The sequence below is a fragment of the Armigeres subalbatus genome, chromosome 3 (assembly GCF_024139115.2).
Source record: "Armigeres subalbatus isolate Guangzhou_Male chromosome 3, GZ_Asu_2, whole genome shotgun sequence".
In the NCBI taxonomy this organism is placed as follows: Eukaryota; Metazoa; Arthropoda; class Insecta; order Diptera; family Culicidae; genus Armigeres; species Armigeres subalbatus.
In genome coordinates, this window is record NC_085141.1 from 423,956,903 (window position 1) to 423,981,281 (window position 24,379).

The following is a 24,379-nucleotide window of genomic DNA, read 5'->3' on the forward strand; positions in this document are numbered from 1 at the left end:
ATTAACCTCAGCGGACGTTTTAAACGCGGAAACCTGTTTAGGAATGTTTTTTTTTTCTTTTCCTTTTTCAACGGGTAAAGGCTAGGAAGCAGATTTGCATGCACCTCGTTTAAAGTACTTTGCAGCAGATTGTACTTTCTGTCGGATAAACTCAAGTCAATGTACAACGCCAGTACTTGTGTCGTTGTCATTACCTTTTCATGATTTGCGCTTGAGCTACTTGATATATTGGCCGCAAATGCTAGCTCCTCAGGTTCATTTTTATTGATAAGGTCTTCAACACGTAGTTTCTTGGTTCTAATCGAACATTCCTGAAACGGTTTTTGAGGTCTACCCTTCGCGATGTTGAATGAAGACTCGGCAATTCCTTCAATATTTATTTTCGGATTGCGAGGAAGATTTACCAACGAAGACAATCAGAGAGTTTTGCTTCTTGAATTTCTCTCAATCCCAGGTCCGTTCCATTCTCCTACTTTGTATCTTTCTCTATATTTCTCATGTTCTAGCAATCGCTAGAACTGGAAATGGACTTCCATACCGTTTCCATTTCTATTCCTATACCCAGCGCCGTAGCGTGTGGTTGGCCAGGTTGGCCCCCGCCAAGGGCGCTAGGCCTTAGGGGGGCGCCAAAATCCAGAATAGAACTATAGGAAATGATGACAAATCTCATCAAGGTTTTTTACGCGGTTGTATGGATACCTACCACTTGAATTTCGTTTGATTTTTTTGAATTTTGTGGTGAGGTTAATTCCTTGTTTTACTGATGCTGAGGGTCTCAATCGGCTAAAATCAAACCGTGTTTAAAACCTTGGTATATTCTCAAATTTATCGATTCAAAGTGTTTCAGATTCAAGCTTTTAACAGACGTTTCCCTCGGGGACTACATCCGCAATCAACCGTTGAACTAATTTTCGAAAGGCCCTTTTCCGTCAATAACTGATACAGGTATCAGAACGTAGGCTCAGGGAGCATCTTCACTGACTATTTTTTTATCATTTACCTTAAGGAGGAACAAGTGAAAATAGAAAGGAACAGGAAATATAAATGAAAAGATTGGATTGAAAGATTGGAACAAGTTTCTGAAGAGGAAGCCCTAGTTGAAGACTTAAGCACGCCAAAGGCAAAACACAGAGTAGACTGTAAAAAACGCGTATAATTTTTTTCGTGAATAGTAAATCAAAGCCATTTCCAAATAATAGATGTAGTGATAGGGAGTTTATTTTAATTTAAGAAAAACTGTGAACTTTTCGATTCCTTTAAACCAGACAATTGTATAAGGGTGAAAAAACATACAAAGGTGTTCAATATTCGATGATATTTTAAATTTGATTTGACATGCTGAATACGAGAATCTGCATCGACGGATCTCAGAAATGATGGAAACTGATCTATTTCAAAGTTGATATTTATTGGCCTAACCAAGTCAACCAATGCCACCAAACTACCGATACGCCCACTCTAGGAATTGATAAATCTTGATCCAAATAGGCCCGGAGTTGTCTTTTTAATACGACTTGGTCAAATCACTATTCTTACCTTCTACCAATTCTCTCCAAGTTGAATTTCATTTAAAGTCCAGTAGTTTTTTAATTGTCCGTTTTGGTTTTTTACTTATCCGACGTTGCAGCTGTTGTATGTTAGAAAACAAACACAACCTTAAAATCACTATTCCAAAAAGCAAACATGAAAGCACTTTCTCCACCACTGATCAAAAGTGGTTTACAATTATTTACGATAGACGACAGACTATACTAACCTTCAAAAAGGCTACAACTCATCGGCCGAAACGTCGGGCAAGTAAAAAAAACATCGTCCTGATTTTTTAGACTGAGAAAGCCAAGTTTCGAGTATTAGATCTCATCCAGTCGAAAAACACCCTACCCTAACACCATGAGTCCAGTAGTTCTTTCAAACCACCGACCAAGGTTTAATTCAGATTCCGACGGTTATTCAATCTACTCCAAAGTGGGATTCTTCTTGGTGTGACTACGTCCGAAAGTGATCAAATCACTGACCGGTACACTTGAGAGATGGATTTTATTGGCCTAGCTAGATCCACTAGTGCGTGAATTCACAAGGAAGTCTGGATTTTGTGTCGGCAACACACGCACTACTGAAACTAGTTTTTTTTGCGTATGTTTATTTAATATTTTTTTTCAGAAAATCATTGAAATCTCTATAAAAGGGATTTTTAGAAATGTTCTGGCCTTCTTTTTTAATCTTTGCACCTATTGGAACACATGCAAGCCATAGAGGAAGTCGATTTTGAAAAAAAAACAGCTCTTATCATGGCATTTGTTTTGAACATGCATGAAAGTAAGGGGCGCCCAATAACGTTTCGCCAAGGGCGCTGGGACTCCACGCTACGGCTCTGCCTATACCTTCAACTTGAATATTCTAGCAGTAATCTGCTAGAATTGGAAATGAGCTATAAACCTCGTTTCCTACATCCAATTAGAAATTCCATCAGTTGCTTTCTCCTATCTATCACATTGGCAGCTCGTTTACCAAGACGGACCTCTGCCTCTCGAACCTAACCCAAAAATTCCAACAAATTCCGCATGAACTCGTGGCAAGTGCAGAGGTATATTCGGCTTGCAGTGGGCGAGTTATTGCATCATCATTTCCTCCCCCTTCCCTACATTGACTTGCATTCCGACGTGGCATGCGCCAGTATGACCTAGCAAATGAGATCACCAGTACTTGTACATTGAAGATGTGTGTTTAGTCCCAAGCAAACATCTGTTGGTTCCCTGTGCAAGAACAGCTGATCTGGTCATAATGGAGTAGCAACTACGAGCAGTCAAGCTCAAGCTCAAGCTCAATTTCTCGGATGACCGAAAGCTCTTTAACCATTTTTGATCAATACTCAAACAAAAGATTTTGCAAAACTGCTTTAGTTCTTTCTCAAGTTCCTCGGAGAAATCTTCTGGATTATATAAATCAGACAGAAACTTCAACACACGAGCTTTTCGTTAGGACGGATCAACGGAAAGCTATTGTTTGTCTATCCAGCTTTCCATACTAGCCATAATGGCGACTGCTATAAATAATTCTGACAGTAACTGCTTCCGACGCCTCAATAATTCCGACGCTGAGCGGTCTCCCAGCAACCATTTTACCATTTGTTTATTTATTGATGGCAGGAAAAAAATTGAAAAGGTGCAGTTTTTTTAATTTAAAATTTTATTATTTCAGGTCTCAGCGTCTAAGCATTGAAGAAAAGTCTTTGTGATCTTTTTGAATTTAGTGTTTTATGGACGACAGAAATCAACCGAGCATTTTACGCAATCATAAACGCTCGACATATGGCGAGCCAATCAAACATGAAGCCGCTCTGAGATTTAAATACGTCTTGGCTTTCGAGTCCCTGATAGCCTTTATTTTATTCAAATATCTACGCTCGGTGTTTCGAAACATCTGCATTTTGTATTCTTCCATGTTCCTAGAAAACAGAGAACATCTACTTTTTTTCAAGAACAGACCTTCAAATAAATAAAAATTAACAGAAAATAATTAAAACACTCCCGCTAGCAGCCCTCACCAGCGTAGAAAATGGATAGAAATATGCTGAGAGTAAAAATATAGGGAAAATCGTCATAGTGAAAGTAAAATCCAAGAAAAAACGCCTGTAAATAACCTGCATACAAAAATGATTTAAAAATTGTTATAACACAACGAAATTGGTAAAGTTAGGGAGATTGTTGAATTATTATAATTCATATCTTTGGAAAGAAGATATGAGGTGATTATATTTTCTCAACATAAAGGCTGATTTGAATAGTTCATAATATGAATATTCACAATAATCAAGGAAAACATATTCTATTGCTAACATTTAATTTTGTTTTACATGGTTTTAAATCTAATTTATTTTCATTGAATTCATCGAAATATGATTTAACAACCGTATAGTATTTACTTTTAAATGAGCTTCTAGGGATCAATTGCTTCATCTCCGCTCATTACAGCTCTTTACTGTCGCCGTTACGTTCTATACCGTTCAGGGCTTTAAACAGTGCTTACTCATACGATTGAAACGGGTTTAGCGTCTGAAGAGAGGCCCTGGAAATTTTCAAACAGGAATTACCTTTGTAAATCCTTTTTTCCTCACCTTCTTGATTCTACCAGTATATTATACAGTTCGCAAGAAAACGTGCCATTACAGGAACTCGAACTCCGCACTATGTAATAATTAATTCATTTATCTACAGAACAACTGATGGACAATCAAGAGAGTTACCAGATCATCTAGAATTAAATCCGATCCAATAGATAAACAAGCTTCATATAGCTTCGTCTGCGGTGTGTTGCTTGAAAGCTAAATCTTAATTATCATTGCAACCCATATAGAGGTCATTAACATTCGTCAATCGAAATGGTTTCATGCTTCTATGCTAAAATATATACATTTTTTTAATTAGAAATTCACAGGCATTTACCTTCAACTTTTTATCTGTTTTCCAGCTTTCAATAAATAAACAATGTTAAATGGTTGCTAAGATACTACTAAGCGTCGAAATGAATTCAGCGTCGGAAGCAGTTAATGTCAAAATAATTTATAGCAGTCGCCATTATGGTGAGAATGGAAAGTTGGATATCCATGTTATTGAGCGCAAGAGTATCATCTAGAAAATCGTTAACAGCTATTAATAGAGCAAATAAGAGCATCTGGAATCACTTCCATTCTCTTAAGAATACTATAAGTGAGATCTGGGGCGATTTTCAGAGATGTGTTTTGATGTCCTGTAAAGCTGTTTAAAGTTGTAGATTATTTCTTCCTATATAATGTCATGCCCAATACTTGGAAGCTTCACTTATCACAATGATCGAAATATGTCCCACTGAAACACATTTAATTGGATCTTACTTACTTGATTTTAGGCTTTTCATATCGATTTTCACAGTGAAAGATACCGTTCGAAAACTTAGGCAATGGAAAAGATGCTTTTCACTAACAGGTGATAAATCATCCACTTTCAGCGATAGAAATGTTTACACACATGAGTTGTTTTGATCGTCCCAGTGACCTCACAAAGATACTAATGCGCATACAGCATAACTGAAACATATGTTAATATCATGGTCTACTTGATTCGACTAAGTACGAGAGTCGATTTTTCCATTTTTGTCCAAGGGACACAGCACTGTGCGACGTTCGGATACCTCTGTTGGGTTCTCTACACGACATGCACGAACACAATGTCGATACTTCTTCAGCAGCATTTTTCTATGACTTCAAAAAGGCATAAAGTAGAAAGATTTATCCTAGACACGACAGCCAGTTTGACGTAGGTTTCCGTAAACTTTAAATTATTTATTTACTAGCAGACCCGACGAACTTTGTTTCGCCTAAATTGATTTATTATCTGAATAATTCTTGAGTTATGAAGAAATTTGTGTTTCATTTGTATCGGAGCCCCTTTTTCCAAAGGGAGGAGGGGTCTCGAACCATATTAAGAACCTTCCCCGGCTCCAAAAACCTCTGCAGACAAATTTTCACGCAGTTTGGTTCTGTAGTTTCGGAGTCTATAAGGTTCAGACAGACAGAAATTCATTTTTATGTACAGTCGCCTCTCCACATCTCGATATTGAAGGGACCATCGAGATAGGGAGGACCATCGAGGAATGGAAGGAAAATTGAAATGGGTACTAGATCCAAAAAAAGCTCGTTGCTATGAAAAACGACAACAAAACAAATGTCGTTTCCTGTTGTTGATGAGTTTGTTATTATCCAAAGATGGTCTAGTAGCCTAAAAACTGACCATATCGAGATAAGGAGAGTGAATCCTGAACAAAATATGATCAGAGCCCATCGAGATAAAGAGGTATCGAGATAGGGAGGTTATCGAGATGTAGAAAGCCCAAATGTATGTAGATTGAAGGGACTGAGGAAACTATCGACATAGGGAGAGATATCGAGATATAGAACATCGAGATGTGGAGAGTCGACTGTATATAGAAGAGAAGAAGATCAGGCATTGAAAAAAAAAACAGATCATGAGTAAAAATCAGCTAAATTCATGCCAACTTGATGTTCTCTTGCAGTCTAATCGCTGATGCTTTCTAGATCGTTGAAATTTGGCGTTCGTTGATTCAATGTTTCAAGATCTTCATCGCACACCACTGGGAGACAACTGAGCGAGGCAAATCACTTGGTAACCTAACAATGAGTGTTGTTACCACACGGTGTTAGAAACATCTTTTCAGACATTAGGAAAATTAAGTTCGCTATGAGAATGGAACTCGGATACACTGCATGGGAGGCTTCGATACTTTCTCTCCTCCATCCCAGCAACTTGAAAGCAGAGTGAATAAAGCAGAACACCTGATGTGTTTTGGTTTTATTCTTGTAGAGTAAGCGTAATACAAATGCTCCAGTCGTAGCTTCCCTGGATACCATACCAAGTCTGGCTTGGCGAACCCTGTCGCTCGTTGTTTACGCAGCAACGATCGCTCATACTCGTTGTTTGGTATCCATCTGACCAAGACTGTTCACTCACTGGAATTGGATGCTATGATTGAATTAGATCAATGCTCGTCCGCTTCACTCACGCTTTCAATGCCTGATATAGATATAGATTTTTGAATTTCTTATACTGGTCTAAGGCTGCTATGGCCGCTATCGATATCATCATGCTTTGCGGTTTTCTTGTTTGAATTATTAGTAGAGAATGAAAATGTGTCTTTTTCACCAGAAGAATTCATAACTTCTCTGCGATTGTGTGTTGTAGAAAATTTCTTCTTTCTCTTGTACCGTTTTGGACCAAATCCCGAACAAGACTCATATTCCGAACACTGGCGTTTTAGCGCCCTAAAACCAAAACTTTCATTGTCTTTCCACACTGAGCATCAATATTACAAATAAATTCAAGCTCCTGTGGAGAAAATTTCACGAATAAAGTGAGTGTTCGGAATATGAATCATGTTTGGAATTTGAGTCAAAACGGTATATAATTCTAGACCAACATTTAGAAAGGGGGTGACAGCCAAAATTTATTCTTTTTAGATTTTTGTCTATATCCAGGTTGGTAAAAAAATCCTGATAATTCCAAGTTTTTTTTTTTCAGAAAGTAGACATTAGGGTGCCAATGAAAATCGACTTTTCCAATTTAAAAAACGGGTAGTGCTCAAAAGTTTCATCTCCTCGAAAAAAGTCCCTATGCTAAATTTCAGCTCAATCAAACTCCATTAAGTGTTTAACCAAAGCGGTCTTAGAAATGCATGAAACGTCGAGATCTGGTGCTATCTAGAAAATTTGTTTTTCAAAAAAAGAAATGACGTCGGGGTGTGGTGTTCCAAGTCCCAGAGTCAATTTTATAAATAAAAAAAATATTTCGAGAATACACCAGATCTCGACATTTCATGCATTTCTAAGACATTTGGCATGAAAAAAAGGATTTCAAAATTTTCCTGTACCAACACCCCCCTCCCTCCTGGGAAATTTTTGTGTTGAAAAAAAAGTCAAGCTTTGACAAACCCTCAAACCCTTAACGAAGTTCGATTGAGCTTAAATTTTTCATGGAGATTTTGAGGAGATGAAACTTTTGACTATCCGTTGTTGAAATTCGGAGGTCAATTTTTTCCCATACACCCTTGGCACCCTAATTATAGCTATGTAGGGGAACTATTCCATTCGGGATTGGTGATATTTCCCGGTGATATTTAAATTTTCATATGTTTAGCTCTTGTTTTAGTAGTTGAGAAAAATCTTAAAGAGCTCGTTGATCGGTTGATCAGTACAATCAAAATTAATTGCCTGTAACCTGTATCTTGACAGACACGTTCCCAAAGCAGTGACAGTATAGTCCTCCTCACGCACCTGTTGCAAACTAGTTGTCTTCGACGACTGTAGTTATATAAAATAGTAGGCTTGAGAAAATTTAATGTTTATTCAAAATTTAATGTCACTGAAACGGCACTACTCATAAATCATTCATACATTTATACAAGCGGTTTGCCAAAATTTGCTTCTCACAGTATCAGCCTGGACTACGAAGGAAGCTGAAGTCACATCCTAAAAAAGGTTTGGAACAAAGCCATGAATCTCATCTACACTTACAGCCGCGCATGGCGCTCGACAGATTAAAATTATAGGTGTCTAATTCTTAGAGTATCAGTAGACTGGTCGTTGACAAATTTGCCAGTGTTTCCACCAATGAAATGTTAACAGAAGATCAGCCTTGTCGGACTATTTCACCGGTATACAGTTTAAGATGATTTTGCAATCTTTAGCCGGAATAAGTCGTGGGGAAAGATGATGGTCTGTGTCATAGCCGCGGTAATGCAAATCTTCTAATGGTGAAGTATTTTATCGGCCTCGTTGATCTGGGGAACGCCTGCGATGATGCGGTGCGCAGCAGATGTAGCTCCGCCGATGGAGACCCGGAATGTCGTTGTCGAAAATTCGAAAAGCGTCACGAAAATATGATAGACTTTGAACGTTAATATCTCAGTCGTTTCTCAATGGATTTCCAATTTACTTGGACCATTCGATCAAGGAAGAGTCAACGCTTCATACCCGATTACACGAATCGCTTTTTATGCGATTTTTTTACTTTCTTACGGACTGATAATGCTGTGTCAAAGATTGTGGGAGCTTAGGGGAAAAGTGGGTAAAACCGACACCCTAAGCAACTTTACAGTTCCCCAATCTATGAAGCAATTTTCCGGTCTAGAAATTTCATACAAGCATACTTTGGCTCTTCATGCATCAGTCCATGAGGTCTCAGAACAATATTTTTTGATAGAATTTGATTTATGATGAAAACGCGAACAGTCCATCTTCTAGCCCAACCAGCTGGGGTGCGGGTAAGATCGACACCACATGAGGGTAAAACCGACACATCAAATCGTTATGGAATCGAACATCAGAACAATTCTAAATGATGTTGCAACATAATTGAAAATGTTTAACAACATTCATTTTGATATTTGTGTATGAAATTCATGTTTAGGGGTCACTCATAAACGATGGCTGATTTTTTTATATATTTAAAATCATCACCACATATCATATTTTATTTAGTTTCTTTATTGGGTCGGGTGAGAAATATATAGAGTATAAGAATGTTAGTAACATATTTACTAACTACTGTAAATATTGACCTACATTTAAATTTCACTTATTTTAAAAAGTTGTTTATAATGATGATTTAAAATAAATGCCTATGGTACAGTTATGACAAGAAATGAAAATGACTAGTTCCGTAGGTGACAAGCTACATGTTTACAGGAGTAAAAATTGATCACGAAAGAACAACACTAGAGAACGGATTAAATATATCTGAGAGCAAAAGAAACTTAAAATACGGTTCTCCTTTGAGCGCTATTGTTATCCGACATGCAGGTTTTCCATGATGACTCAATAGCACCCCCTAGACCTATTGTCACGCCCAATGATGATGAGGTATGTAACCAGTCTATGATAAAGTTATATTCCCCGGCGCCTCGTTTTCCAATACTTGACTTATATTATGCGAATGATGAGTCTAATAAAACAGAGGTATTTCGTGATTTGATGGCAGGTGTCGAATTTACCCCAACTGATAGCATAATAATGATGAGATACATGTTGATGTTTATAATTAGAAAAGTTAACTTTTTTTCCACAACATACACAAAATGATGTTCAATTATGGATCAGAGATTGATTAAATACTGATAATCAACAAACTATTGTCGAAAAAGCTTATACACCGATGCCAAAATTTTACATAACTCACCTCCTCAATGGTGATCAATGCTAATTGTCTGTTTATTATGACTTTTACACGTCTCCGCCAGTTACAAAATGACTAGAAATACATAAAATTAAACGTTTATTCAAAGTGTGTCGAAATTCTGTCCAATAACCACTTGAAATCAGAGATTTGAAGTGGTGTCGGTTTTACCCGCAGTGTCGGTTTTACCCACAATTCCCCTACGAAGTACCGGCCTATATCAGTAGCCTTCTCGGCAGGTGGTATAAAGCAATCCATAGAGCCATTCGGCCCATAATTTCAACCATCAACCATTCAAAATTTCAGCGAATTTGACTTATTACGCGTTTACTAAGGTAACTCTATAGCTGCAACATCGATGCGTTTCATGTTTCCAAACTAAATGGGTTGACGGGTTGAAATATTTTAAATATACGATAATAGTCCATAAATCATTCGAAATACATGCGAAAGTGCAATGGTTGTCAACTATGCAATCTTAGAAAAAAAAATCATTATTTCTTTGGGCCACCATTCTGACCTTGATAATTGAGGTCAAGCGATTGCAGTCTGTCGTCAAAGAAGGCAGATTGGTGCGTTGGAATTGCCTTCGTTTAACATTCCGCAGACGAATCAAATCTTTGGTGAGAGTGTCAATGGTTAGGTCTGTGCTTACCTGGCGGACCACTAGTAAGTGTTGATCCTGCGCCCACGAGATCGCCTCCTTGATGGAGTGTAGTTGCCGGTCGAAACCAGATACGAGCCTAAAGTCTTCAGGAAAAACGTAGCGGATGGTATTTCAAGTCACTTTGTCAAAGACACCCCATATCTATGACTTATATAGTACGATATATGTGACATTTTCTGTGGAAGGTCCATGAAATCAGTTTTTCGAGCATAAATTTTTTTTCTATGTTTCAGGCATTTTTATCACCTTTTACAAAGTTGTTTGGCTAACAAAAATACACGTTTTGCCTTTCGCGTATACTAATTGGGGCCCTCCTTAGCCGTGTAGTAAGACGCGCGGCTACAAAGCAAGACCATGCTGAGGGTGGCTGGGTTCGATTCCCGGTGCCGGTCTAGGCAATTTTCGGATTGGAAATTGTCTCGACTTCCTTGGGCATAAAAGTATCATCGTGTTAGACTCATGATATACGAATGCAAAAATGGTAACCTGGCTTAGAAACCTCGCAGTTAATAACTGTGGAAGTGCTTAATGAACACTAAGCTGCGAGGCGGCTCTGTCCCAGTGTGGGAACGTAATGCCAATAATAAGAAGAAGAAGAAGTATTCGTAAAAGCCATAGGATCACTCCAAAACCGAACTTTTGATAGAAGGCTCGCAGACCCATAGTGTTATATACCAATCGACTCAGCTCGACGAATTGAGATGATGTCTGTATGTATGTGTGTGTGTACAAAAAATGTGAGACACACTTTTTTGTACTTAGCCTTATACAACAGGTTGCATCCGACGCGGAATCCTTCCTAATTTTTCGCTATTGAAAATTGGCCCAATCGGCCATTGCGTTCCGAAGTTATTAAAAAACATTGATTTCTTCCCCATTTTCCCCAAGGGTCCCCTTGGAAAAAAAATTCAAAATCGAAATTTTTTCAAAGACTGCTGCAATGCATTTTAATAAACGCAAATAAATGTGAATTGATGGAAATAAGTGAATCTATCTCCCTAAAGTGGAATTTTGACCTCTCTTATGTGCTTTTCTTGTTACTATTATGTATTTCCTTATTTTATAATGCACGAGAAAGGCACCATCACCGCTAGGTGGATTATTCTGGGTTTTGTGGAACATCTCTACCTTAAGGTCACACCTGACGGAATCCAAGTTTCAAAGTGCTCGCGTTTTCAGGGGCACACCACTCGATACGGAAGCAACACACAACTGTCATGTTTGTTGATTTAATTTTGCTGCGTCGCAGCATGCGTGAAAAAATAAAAAATACAGTTGTGCGTTGCTTCCGTATCGAGTAGTGTGCCCCCGAAAACGTGACTTTGAAACTTGGATTCCGTCAGGAGTGACCTTAAAACTGAGAAGTCATTTGAGAAAATGTGTTTTTCTAGGGGTGTTTTGGATTCGTGTAACTTGTTTCGGCGCAAATTGGCGCACACATCTTTTTAATACACTGAAACTGACCCACAGAAAGCTGCATAGACTGCTTGTTAGTCCGGCAAAATAGCATAGGAGAAGAACGGTCCAAAATGCACCCCTTAAGCTTTTTCGATGTTTTCGCCCATATAAACAAAAATACCCAACCATTTCAACGTATAGGTGCAACATTTACAAACCCAGCTACATTTCACAATGATCTCCTATTCAAAATAATAAGGTTTTCATGACTTTCTAACGCATTTAAAAAATGTTTTAAAAATAGGCCTGGGGCAAAACGCCCGAATGGTGGTCTAAAATGACTCAATTGCATGTAAAATGATGGTGAACGCATGGTTGTTTGTTTTTTCTTAATGGATTGACTTACAATCTTACAGATGTGGTGGAAGAATAGCAAATCGTTAAATTTGAGTGAATATGAAGGGATTCTGCTTATTTTTTCCAATGGTGATCAATGATGGATAACTAGTTATGAATTGTAATTATAATATTCGTTCATAAATGTAGTACAACAGATTATATGAGTGATTTTATGAGTGAGGCCATTTTGCCCCAGGGGTGCATTTTGGACCATTCTCCCCTACTTGTTGTTTGCTAGCAGTCTAGCGTTTATCATCGACAGGTCGGCATCATCATGTAGCGGCCGCTTGGAGCCACTCGGTTGCTGATCTTCAGCCGATGTCATCGACATCTGGTTTCCTTTGCTACCCATTGCAGAGAAAGGGCGGGAAGGCAGGAAGCCGAGAATGTTTCCTATCCGTAAACATCGCCATCTCCAGATTGGCAATCCTACGCCTTCGATCGCGAACAACACAATCAATAGAAACGACGTTTGTTCGTACTGGAATGCCAGAAAACTTATGGTCCTGAGGCAAAACGCTTTTTGGCTGGCGGCTCTAAGAGAATAACGCACCACACGGATATTAAGCAATTAGTATGTACAATTAGTTGTGTTTATTCTGCGTGCCGTGTGAAACGAAACTAGTCGATTCGACTGTTTGTTCCGATTCCCGTTTACGAATGCCGTGACCAAGATGAATACACCACTAGGTGTTCCAATCTGCCAAATTCACGATTCAGCCATCTTGGATTTTAGTATGGTAGAGCCAGCCGGTTTGTTTATGTTTTGCACCGAAAATGAATTTTTCACCCCCGCCTTCTTCTTGTCCATAAATTGGGTAAATTGAATCACCTAGCTGTGTATTCATCTTGGCCGTGACTAATGTCGATGTGAATGAGCTCCGATGAACTTTCAGTGTATTCTCAGTATGGATGTTCGTTCATCGACAAAAGTTCAATTGAAGTGCTGTTTCTGTGTAAGATTTGTCGATACCGTTATACTAATCGAGAGCAGTTTAAAAATTAAAATATGGAGGTGAAACGGTAAGTTTTTTTTAAAACTGCTCAAAAATATTGATTTAATTGTAAAAATAATTTGTTTCAGAGTGCGAGTAACTAACCGAAAGCAGTTTAACTTGCTCGTTACCCAAATGGAGGCTCAACCGGCGGTGGCCAGGGGTTTAAAATTCTGCGAAGCGTCCGGAATAAACCGCAATTCATACGACGATATATGGAGAGATCTCACCGTCCGCCTCAACAGTCTGGGACTCGCACGGAAAAGGACTGGCAAAAGGTTTTTTTTAACATATCAAATCTTTTTACTTTATTATTAATTATCTAATCTATTATACTTGCAGGTTTGGACTGATTACAAAAACAGTATAAAAAATAAGTTGGCGCATAATAAACGCGAAGCCAATGCTACGGGTGGCGGACCGAATGCAATGAAAATTTTGTCGCCAATGGAAGAAGTGGTAGTTAAATTATTATCCTTGAACAAAATGATTAATCATGCTGGTATGTAAAAGGAAATTGTCTTGTTATAGAGTAATATACTTAAAAGTATTCTAGGTACTTCATATGGCCTGCCTCGTCGTGAGTCTCCGCAAGCAAGGTCACCACCAACATCACAACCAGAGCGCCATCAGCATACAACTTTTGGATCGCCACTGCTTAGCAGTACTTTACAGGGGCATCTTCCGAACAACGAAATCGAAGAAGCAGAAGAAACAGTGGATATTGAGAAAACTGTTAATCGTTCATCGAAACGCAAGCGGCGGAATACAGATACCAGGGATGATCGTCTGGACTTACTGGTTGAGCAAACGGAAAATATAAAAAAGATAGTTGAACATACGGGGGAAATAGCTCGCTACGCGCGGAAAAGTTATAAGTTGAGAGAAGACGAAGCCAGACAACGCATCGAAAGTGAGCTAAGGAAAGAGAAAGCCAGAAAGGATGAGCTTGAATACAATAAGCAGCTATTGGAATATAAGAAGAGAAAACTGGACATTCTGGAACGTATGAATAAGAAGAAGTAATTTGAATTGTGTGTGTGTGCGTGTGCGTGTGTGTGCGTGTGTGTGTGTGTGAGTGTGTGTGTGTGTGTGTGTGTGTGTGTGTGTGTTTGTAAGAGTATGCGAGCGAGAGGGAGGGGATAAGTTTTGGGTTTTGTCGTAAGGAAGGTTTTGTAAGGCTTTGTCGTTAAAATAAATATAAATAAATGCGATGCGATGAATAAGAACAAATATAGACAATTGACAAATATGGGGATATTACAAAACATTGATTTTCATTGATTTTACATTTTCATTTGGAATTTCATCGCACTGTCCTGTGATGTAATTGCTGTTCTATGTGCAAGTTAAAAAAACGGGACGGAACAGTATAAGTTTGCACATTTTTTAATGATATTCCATCATCCATACATTTTAAATGTGGTTAAACAAAGAAATAGTACATCATTTGCAGTTTTGTGTATAAACTCGAGGAGATCAATTAGAGTATTAGACGAATGTGGAGTATGCGGTCGTCTTTAATAGTAAAGGATATACCGAAATGGGAAATGATAATCAAGAGGGTTGATTAACCTTTGCAGCCCCAACCTCTTTTGCGCATCAACATTTTGATGATGTTTTTGCTCTAATTCATTCCATTTTTGACCGATTTGTTTGAAATTTTCAGACATAAACCAAAAATTATCATAGTTTCAGATGATCGATCGATCAGTCAGTCCAACGATTTCGGATTTATGCAGAATCCCAGTGGGGTCTGTCGGGTGGCCTTTTAGAACATTTTTGACTTTTATGTTTGTCATTCGTTTCATCGTCAACATCGTTTTTTTATACCCGTATCGCGGAGAAAATTTATTTGCGATGCCTCTGAACGAATATGGAAGCATGATGGCCAGTTTTGGGCACACTGGAATTCGTTCCGGGACTCTAGCTAGGGACATATATCAGAATACATTCAAATGTATCATGAGGCATATCATCGACATTTTTTGCGAATGTTATATTGAAACTGAATTTAGATATCAATTTTGACCCATATGGATTAATAGCGAAAATCCTGGGACACCTTGCACCGATTACGGAGACTCTGTGGAAGACTTGAAGCGCCGATTGAAATTGAATCGGTGGCGGCGTGATAAATAATCTTGAGCCAGCAGTGGTGGCGTAATGGTGCGGCGGCGAGCGTCAGCGTAAACATATTTAGAGCATTACAAATTCTCCGAAGCTCCGTCAGGAATCCATCCAGAAATTCCTCCAAAAGTTCCCCCCGGAATTCCTCCGGAAGTTCCTCCAGGAACTTCCGGATGAATTCCTGGAGGAACTTCCGAAGGAATTCGTGGAGGAACTTCCGAAGGAATTCCTGGAGGAACTTCCGAAGGAATTCCCGGAGGAACTTCCGAAGGAACTCCCGGAGGAACTTCCGAACGAATTCCCGGAGGAACTTCCGAAGGAATTCCCGGAGGAACTTCCGAAGGAATTCCTGGAGGAACTTCCGAAGGAATTCCTGGAGGAACTTCCGATGGAATTCCTGGAGGAACTTCCGAAGGAATTCCTGGAGGAACTTCCGAAGGAATTCCTGGAGGAACTTCCGAAGGAATTCCTGGAGGAACTTCCGAAGGAATTCCTGGAGGAACTTCCAAAGGAATTCCTGGAGGAACTTCCGGAGGAATTCCTGGAGGAACTTTCGAAGGAATTCCTGGAGGAACTTTTAAAGGAATTCCTGGAGGAACTTCCGAAGGAATTCCTGGAAGAACTTCCGGAGGAGTTCCTGGAGGAACTTATGGAGAAATTCCTGGAAAAACTTCCGGAGGAATTCCTGGATGAACTTCCGAAGGAATTCCTGGAAGAACTTCTGGAGGAATTCCTGGAGGAACTTCCGGAGGAATTCCTGGATGAACTTCCGGAGGAATTCCTGGAGGAACTTCCGGAGGAATTCCTGGAGAAACTTCCGAAGGAATTCCTGGAGGAACTTCCGAAGGAATTCCTGGAGGAACTTCCGAAGGAATTCCTGGAGGAACTTCCGAAGGAATTCCTGGAGGAACTTCCGAAGGAATTCCTGGAGGAACTTCCGAAGGAATTCCTGGAGGAACTTCCAAAGGAATTCCTGGAGGAACTTCCAAAGGAATTCCTGGAGGAACTTCCGAAGTAATTCCTGGAGGAACTTCCGAAGGAATTCCTGGAGGAACTTCCGAAGGAATTCCTGGAGGAACTTCCGAAGGAATTCCTGGAGGAACTTCCGAAGGAGTTCCTGGAGGAACTTATGGAGGAATCCCTGGACGAACTTCCGGAGGAATTTATGGAGGAACTTCCGGAGGAATTCCTGGAGGAACTTTCAGTAGAAATTCCTGAAGGAACTTTTGGAGGAGTGTCTAGATGGATTCCTGAAGGATCTTCGGAGAGTTTTTAATGCTCTAAATATGCTTACGCTGACCCACGCCGCCGCACCGTCACGCCATTGTTTTTTTTCTGGATCTGATTTTGAAAGTTCAAATATGTGTACAACTAATAACTTTGGTGATGTTGGACATAAGTCTTGTAAACGAACTTCAAATCCTTCGAGTGGCCAGAAGTAGTATGAATACCAAAAAAAATGTTATCCGACATTTTTGTCATGAAGAATCATGAAGTTTGATATGTCACATGCTATGTTCTTTTCAAAAACTGGATTCAAGTCTTCCACAGGGTCTCCGGAATCGTTACCAAGTGTCCCGGGATGTTTCCTATAATTTAACATTCGCAAAAAATGCTGATGATTGACATGCCTCATGATATATTTGAAGGTATTCTGATATGTGTCCCCAGCTAGAGTCCCGGAACCGGTTCTAGTGTGCCCAAAACTGGCCATCATGCTTCCATATTCGTTCAGAGGCATCGCAAATAAATTTTCTCCGCGATACGGATATAAAAAGACGATGTTGGTACGAATAACAAATGCAACTTGTTGCAAACAAATCGGTTAAGGATGCCAAAAAATGAATGAAAATTTTTGCGACGTTTTGCGACGTTTTGCGCACAAACACGCACACACATACATACAAACATGCACTCAAACACACATCACCTCAATTTGTCGAACTGAGTCGATTGGTATATAGCACTATGGGTATCCGGGCCTTCTATGAAAAGTTAGTTTTTGGAGCGAGTATGTAGCCTTTACGTGTACTTAGTATACGAGAAAGGCAAAACTATTGATTACAAGTTAAGTTATACGACTGGAAAAAAAATCCTAAAAGTTGGGATTCAGAACCATTCATAAAGTGACCACTTCTCCGGAAGAGACCAAAGTTCCCTGATGCTCTTCAAATGTCTTCTATTGTACACAAATCAGATTAATATGTGCTATACACCCGTATTCTTGATTACGTACGAACGCTTGTTCGAACGAAAGTTGATGCGCATTCTCGTTTACGCATGAAAAATCAAATAAGTTCAAATGAATCCACACCAGTTAGTGACTCAAGTTGAAAGCACCAAGTTCCAGTTGGAATGTAGAGGTCTAGAAAAAAGTGTCCGCACCAACTAGTAGATATGATTGAGTGATATTTTCAATTGATTGATTGAAATTTCCAGGGATCCGAAGTAATTAGAACTCACATATATAAATCGGTTTTCGAACTTATTTTATTCCTTTTCCATGTTTTGATAGAACTCCAACAAGTTGATTTCATATTATCAAATTCAAATTTTTATGAACTTTAAAGTAAACGAAAGTAAATAACATGCCTAGTTATACTAGTTATACTAATTACCATATTTGCGAAAGTTGTCATGTGATATTATACAGAATTTCTTGTCGTATTTCGCTCGCTGCCATATCATTTTCTTCGCCATAGTCAGCTTCAACTAGTAGATCATCTTCGGGTTCCCATTGTATGTGATTTTCCGGCACATTAAAACGTTTTCTCAAATTATGCAATGCGCAACAAACATTCACAATTCTCGCTGCCTTTTCTGGTTTGTAGTGCAATTGTCGAGCTGCTAAAATACATCTGAAAACATTCTTCATAACACCAAATGTTCTCTCAACTATCATCCTTGTTTTTGAATGGATATCATTAAATTTGGTTTGTCTTGAAGAATTCGGTGCATTAACGGAAGTTCGGAATGGTGTTATTAAGTATGGCTTCAGAGGATATCCTGCGTCGCCTATATCAAAAAGATAATAAAAATATGTTTCAGAATACAATTAACAATTGGGAGAAGAATATTAAGGATAGGGAATTGGTTTATCGAAATTGGCTAATTATGTGTATATTTTATGAGAAAACAAATATCTCACCTACAAGCCATGTATTTCGCTCGCCATTAAGGTATTTTTGGTGTAACACTCCATCTAACGGATCATTGTTCCATATGAACGAATCATGATTTGCACCAGGGCTGTTGGCATTCACGTATCGAATGATTTGTTGATGATCACAGACCTAAAATATGCAGAAAAATGCTAAAAATGGTAGAAAAGTATAGGTTCAAGAAACTTACTATCATTACGTTTAAGCTGTGGAACCCTTTTCTGTTATAATAAAGATGCTGGATATCTTTCATCGGTTTGAAAATTTTTACGTGTGTGCCATCAACGCATCCTATCACACCTGGAAATCCGGTTCTCTCGTAGAATCCACGCTTGATTTCACTTTTTTCCTCGTCTGACACTGGAAACTGTATGACTGTGGGACAGAGTTCTGCTTCAAAAACATCAATAACAGACGTCAAGATTTTTGACAGCGTCGGCTGGGCCATTCCGGCAAACATATCGTTACCAACACCATTCTGGTAACTTCCTTCGGCGAAGAATCGCAGTGCAGCAGATAATTTCAGTGTCGCTGGAACAGACGTAGATTTAACGCCTCCTAATTTATCTTCTACAAAGTACAGTAAATATCTGAAGAGTTCTTTCGATACTCTAAAATATTCCATAAACCTGAGTTTGAGAACAATGAAGTTAAGTTATGAAGTTAATCGACAGCACCTTATCAGAAACTTACGAATCGTGTGGGAGATCCAGAGGATTACTTATATCTCTCAATCTTCGTCGTTCGAGACGGTAAGGTCCGGAATCGTCTTCTCCGGAATCACTCTCGTCATCACTGAACCAGTATTCTACACAGCTCATTTTATGCCTGCATTTAAACAATTACTAAAATGGAAAATTTCCTACTGTATTTGCTAATCACCAGTAACTAATAAAAATTGTTACATTTAGAAAATCTAAACAAATTCTCAGACATATTTTATTAACATGACTTATACTTTAATTAGGTCATACCATCAAAATGATAAAATAAATTCAGTAATATATCAGTAGAAAATTTTTCAAACGATGTGAAATAAAACATATACATTTGTAAATATCCTTCATAAGTTTTTCCCAACCTAAATTTGATATTAAAAAGAGTTAAAATAAAAATGCACTTTGTTGTTTAAAAAATAAGCCATAATCATAGAATTCCGATAAACTTCTTGAAGTTTGACATTTATGTGAATGAACACCGCCTACTCTGGAAATTCATTCTCTCACTCGATATGAAATGAATCTCTCACCTCACGCGAGTCGACTTTCGGAATAGAGCTAAAACTGTCACGGGACAACGAGACGGAAATTGTCGTTTCGACTCCCACGGCACATAGAATAAACACAAGTATTAGATCGCTAATAGTGCTTCAAATCATGTGATTAACAAGTTTCGTTCTAGACGGTACTTTATGTGCCAGATAAACATGTTTTTCATCATTCACGGAGTAGCAACCATTGATATGTATAGTCAGTCTGAGCTAAGCTAAGCTAAGCAGATAAATGTTTTTTCATCACAGTATCCCAAATTTTATACTTGAGAATAACAAATCAAAACAATAAATTTGGCTTTAAAGACAATCTTCACTGAATCCAAAACTAAATGCACTAGCGTTTTCAAGAACACACCTACGTAAACTATGCGCAACTGTATTTTTTATGATTCCACGCATGCTGCGATGCAGCAAAGCTGAAATAATAAAAATGATAGTTGTGCATTGCTTCTGTATTGAAAACGCGAGTGGATTTAAATTTGGATTCCTTAAGGATTGCTCTTAAAGGTATCGACCAAACCTTTTACGCATAATCTGGGATACTGTGGTTGAATCATGTTTATCAGCAACAGCACCTCTAGCGTTCTTAATGTTCTCCCAGACGTAAGCGATTTCATTGCCGCGATGTCGACAACTAGTCGCCGCGTTTGGATCTTTGAGCATTATTCCATTTCACTTTCCATGCCAACCGCGACAGAATCACAGTCGCCAAGCGATAGAATCGCGCAGCGGTCCCGTCGTGTATGATTAGGTGAGACTTTATGCTGCTACATCGCGTGGAGACGCGTAGTACATTGTGGAATGTTATGTCAAGATGTTTCGTGCAAATGCAGAAAATTCTGGTTTTTCCTACCTGTGCGTTTGGAGTGTCTTCCCCTACAAAAACATTTTTTTTAGTATATGCTTCTTGAAACTAGGATGGACTAGGTTGGACGCTCCTTGTTAATTAGGATACAAATATTCTAAGAGCGTCGAGAATATGCTATGGTTTCATTTGTTACCGAGACTCGCACCATGTTGACTTCAGCGAAATCTCTATCAAATCTAATCCATGAAAAACTGTGACATGTAACTAGCTTGGTAAAAGCCGTCTTTCATACAAAATTATTAACTTTGGAAATCTAGAACTCAGGTGCCCGTGATCATAGACTTCGAAGCCTAAAAAGGATCTAAAAACTAATAACTAAAATGAATAATAAAAAAATCTGATTTTTTCATACCCAAAAACCCGATTCCTTATATTTACACTAGAAAAATAGAGCGCTAAACTAGTTATATCTTCTTTTCCAGGAACGGAAATCACTGGTTTGGCGCACCAGCTGGGTTACGAGCGGGAGGTGATTCGGATCTGGTTCTGCAACAAGCGGCAAGCCCTGAAAAACACGGTACGAATGATGTCGAAAAATTTCAAAATGGAAAGCTCATAAGAAGGATTTGTTTTTCACTGTTTCGGTTTTGAGAAGATTCATCTTATTTTCATTGCAAACACGTGCCATTTGTTTGAATATTTTATTTTTATTTAAACGATTCGAGAGATTTAGTGGAATTCATTGATTGAGAAATAAAAGTTGCTATTTATTTTAAGAAAACGAAATATTCATCACTTTATTAGTTCAATTAGGCAGCGTAAACGTACTAAGAATGTACTTTCTACTAGTTTTCAATTGAGTTAGAAATGATGCAACCAAAGTTCCTATGAAATTAAGTATAAGAGTTATAAAAACAGATGATGCTAATACATTTTATAATGAGCGAAAATATAGTAATAGTTGTATGATATTGATCGATTTACGTTTTCTAACTTTTCCACATCTTCTTTGTTCAAACAGTTGAAAATTACTCAGTAAACAAAGTTTCGGACTCAAGAAAGGTGCCAAAAAATCTTCATCTACGTCAGCTGAACGTGCCATAGTTTTAGTTGAAATTATATAAGAAATTTATGGAACAGAAATATTTTCAAAGTTTCGTTTTGCCCAGAAAACAAAACATGACTAAATGAGAATTTAACATGACATGTATACCGGAAACAAACAGAAGAATTATTTCTAATATTGAAATTACAATAAAAAGGTCAGACTTTCAAAGGAAATTTATGTATAGTGAGCTATAGAAAGCGATGAACACGATAAGAATTTTCAAAAAATCCTAAGAAGTGAAAATAAATTGGCAGTACTCAAAAACATTAACGAGATTCTCAATGGTCTCTCCAATTGGCAACAGTCCCTGATTCGAAATTTTCCCTCTTCCTAATCACCGATGCTCCCTGTGTCATGTGCCCGTAAACGTGTATGTACCATCACAATTAGAAAAATTTCTACGAAAAGGCATCAAATGATAGCTTTTGTAACTGCACCATAGTTTTGATCGTCGGAATTCAGCTCATCGTGGTAGGATCTCAGCCAACAAAATCGGTTCATATCTCACACTGCGTCTGAAATGTAAATAGTCTACGAATCGGAGAAAGAAAAAATCATCCTAACGCTGTTATCACACAAAACCGGTGTAAATTTGTCTATCCTGTAACAAACCGGCCAGAGATTACTTGAAATAGAATATTTAAACGTCAAGAATACGGAAAACACGCGCCTCATAGATTTAGTTGTTTAAGATGAGTGTTTAGTATCCCTGTACCGGAAAGAAAAAAAAAACATATTGGATGTGATATGTAAAATATACAATACTTGCATACATTTTGAACGGTGGTATAACAGACAGAACAATTACTTTTCAGAAACCAAAACAGATCAAAGTAAACTCACTCACACAAGTCACATTCAGTACTCACTCAATTGCATTTGCCATAAGTCCAAGTAGCAAGAAAGGAAGCCGGTGATTGAGTTGAAGCGACGATGCACTAATGGGGAAGGGTTTGGGGAAATAGTTGTATGGAGTAAACCTGTGGATATTATGCTGTATGGAATTCGATAAATAAAACTTTACGAAATATGGAACTATATTTATTACTTCCGAAATTCTTTTGCTGGAGAATCATAAATGCATGCGCAGTATAACCCTAACCCAAACTGGAACGCATTTTTATTTAGCGTGACGCAGGAGCAATGTAATGGGAAATAAAGCTATTTTTATTAATTTGCTCACACTAAGGCCGGAGTGGCCTGTGCATTACATAAAAGCACGTCGCACGTCGCCACCTACGCAGTCTACGGAGGGTCCGCAAATCGTCCCCCACCTGATCGATCCACCTTGCTCGCTGCGCAACTTGCCTTCTTGTGCCCGTCGGATCGTTGTGAAGAACCATTTTCACCGGATTACTATCCGATATTCTGGCTACGTGCCTGGTCCACCGCAGTCTTCCGATTTTCGCGGTGTGAACGATGGATGGTTCTCCCAACTCTATGCTTTGGATGTGTGTTACCCTGACAGCAAGAATTTAGCAAGCACAATGACAAGAAGAATGAAAGCTTTGAATTGTGGCATCGACGGTATGGCCACCCGGGAGAGACGAACCTGAAGAATCTATGGAAGCACAAGATGATTGAAACGGAATCAAAAATTCAAAATTGGCCTTATAGATCTTCTTCTTCTTCTTATTGGCATTACATCCCCACACTGGGACAGAGCCGCCTCGCAGCTTAGTGTTCATTAAGCACTTCCACAGTTATTAACTGCGAGGTTTCTAAGCCAGGTTACCATTTTTACATTCGTATATCATGAGGCTAAGCACGATGATACTTTTATGCCCAGGGAAGTCGAGACAATTTCCAATCCGAAAATTGCCTAGACCGGTACCGGGAATCGAACCCAGCCACCCTCAGCATGGTCTTGCTTTGTAGCCGCGCGTCTTACCGCACGGCTAAGGAGGGCCCTATAGATGTTTGTGTGAATTTGCTTGGCAAGTAGACAAACGAGACAACCGTTCAACAACGCAGTGGATAGACGTTCATGTAGACCGTTGGAGCTCAACCACTCTGATGTGTACAACGTGGAACGGTAAGCGCTATTATGTGTCATTCATGGACGACTATACTGCCGCTAACCGCAAGTCGAGTACATCTGTATATGGGGCTCCATATACAGATGTGCTCGACTTGCGGTTAGCGGCAGTATAGCCATTTTACGATGGTCTATTTGCTCGAATCGAAGGATTAGGCGCAGAAAAAATTTGAGGTGTCATTAGATCACCGGGTTATTATTCGACATACTAGCTAAATGCCCGGCCTACCGCAGTAGCGCAAGGGCTGGTGTTGGATGGGACTCTTAACAGACCAGACCCGACGTCTCCCATCTAGACAAGAAATATGTGCACTGTGCAGGCACCATAAGCTGCCTGTAAAATAAATCATTGCTAACAACATAAAAGATTATGTAATGGGATTCAGCTTTACAATTCATGTGGTTAAAACAAAAAATTATTGCCTGATGTTTCGCCTTCTTCTGAGAATAGAAGGTTGCCAAACACAACCGAAACATGGGACAGTTACAAAAATAATGTTTGAACAACATAGACTGTAAATTCGAATCCCTTTAATACCATAGAGATAGCCGCTCAACCATTAAAAATGTAAGGAAAACGATTTTTCGAAAATTTTAGTTTCCACGTGGACGGTTAATGAATCGATAGCTCGTGCTATTTGTAATGCAAAGAATTGTTATTTTAATGCAAAACTTCGTTT

At 38.8% G+C, this 24,379-nt stretch overlaps 2 protein-coding genes and 1 pseudogene across 2 annotated transcripts in view; 2 read left to right on the plus strand and 1 right to left on the minus strand.

The window, feature by feature from the left end:
* The window catches only part of LOC134223131 (uncharacterized), a 120,155-nt gene extending 97,476 nt beyond the window's left edge, over positions 1-22,679 (plus strand). Inside the window, exons 10-11 of the mRNA XM_062702270.1 lie at positions 21,036-21,130; positions 21,575-22,679. Of these exons, the coding sequence (XP_062558254.1) occupies positions 21,036-21,130; positions 21,575-21,592 (113 nt within the window). The 3' untranslated portion in view covers positions 21,593-22,679. The remainder of the gene's footprint in view (positions 1-21,035; positions 21,131-21,574) is intronic.
* On the plus strand, positions 13,196-14,219 carry LOC134224368 (uncharacterized; annotated as a pseudogene).
* Positions 18,192-19,293, minus strand: LOC134221406 (putative nuclease HARBI1). Its single transcript, XM_062700596.1, has 4 exons — positions 19,166-19,293; positions 18,663-19,101; positions 18,464-18,604; positions 18,192-18,326 (listed from the first exon to the last, which is right to left on the minus strand). Exons 1-4 carry the CDS (start codon positions 19,291-19,293, stop codon positions 18,306-18,308), a joined length of 729 nt encoding a protein of 242 aa, XP_062556580.1. The 3' UTR covers positions 18,192-18,305.
* Positions 22,680-24,379: the final 1,700 nt, after the last annotated feature.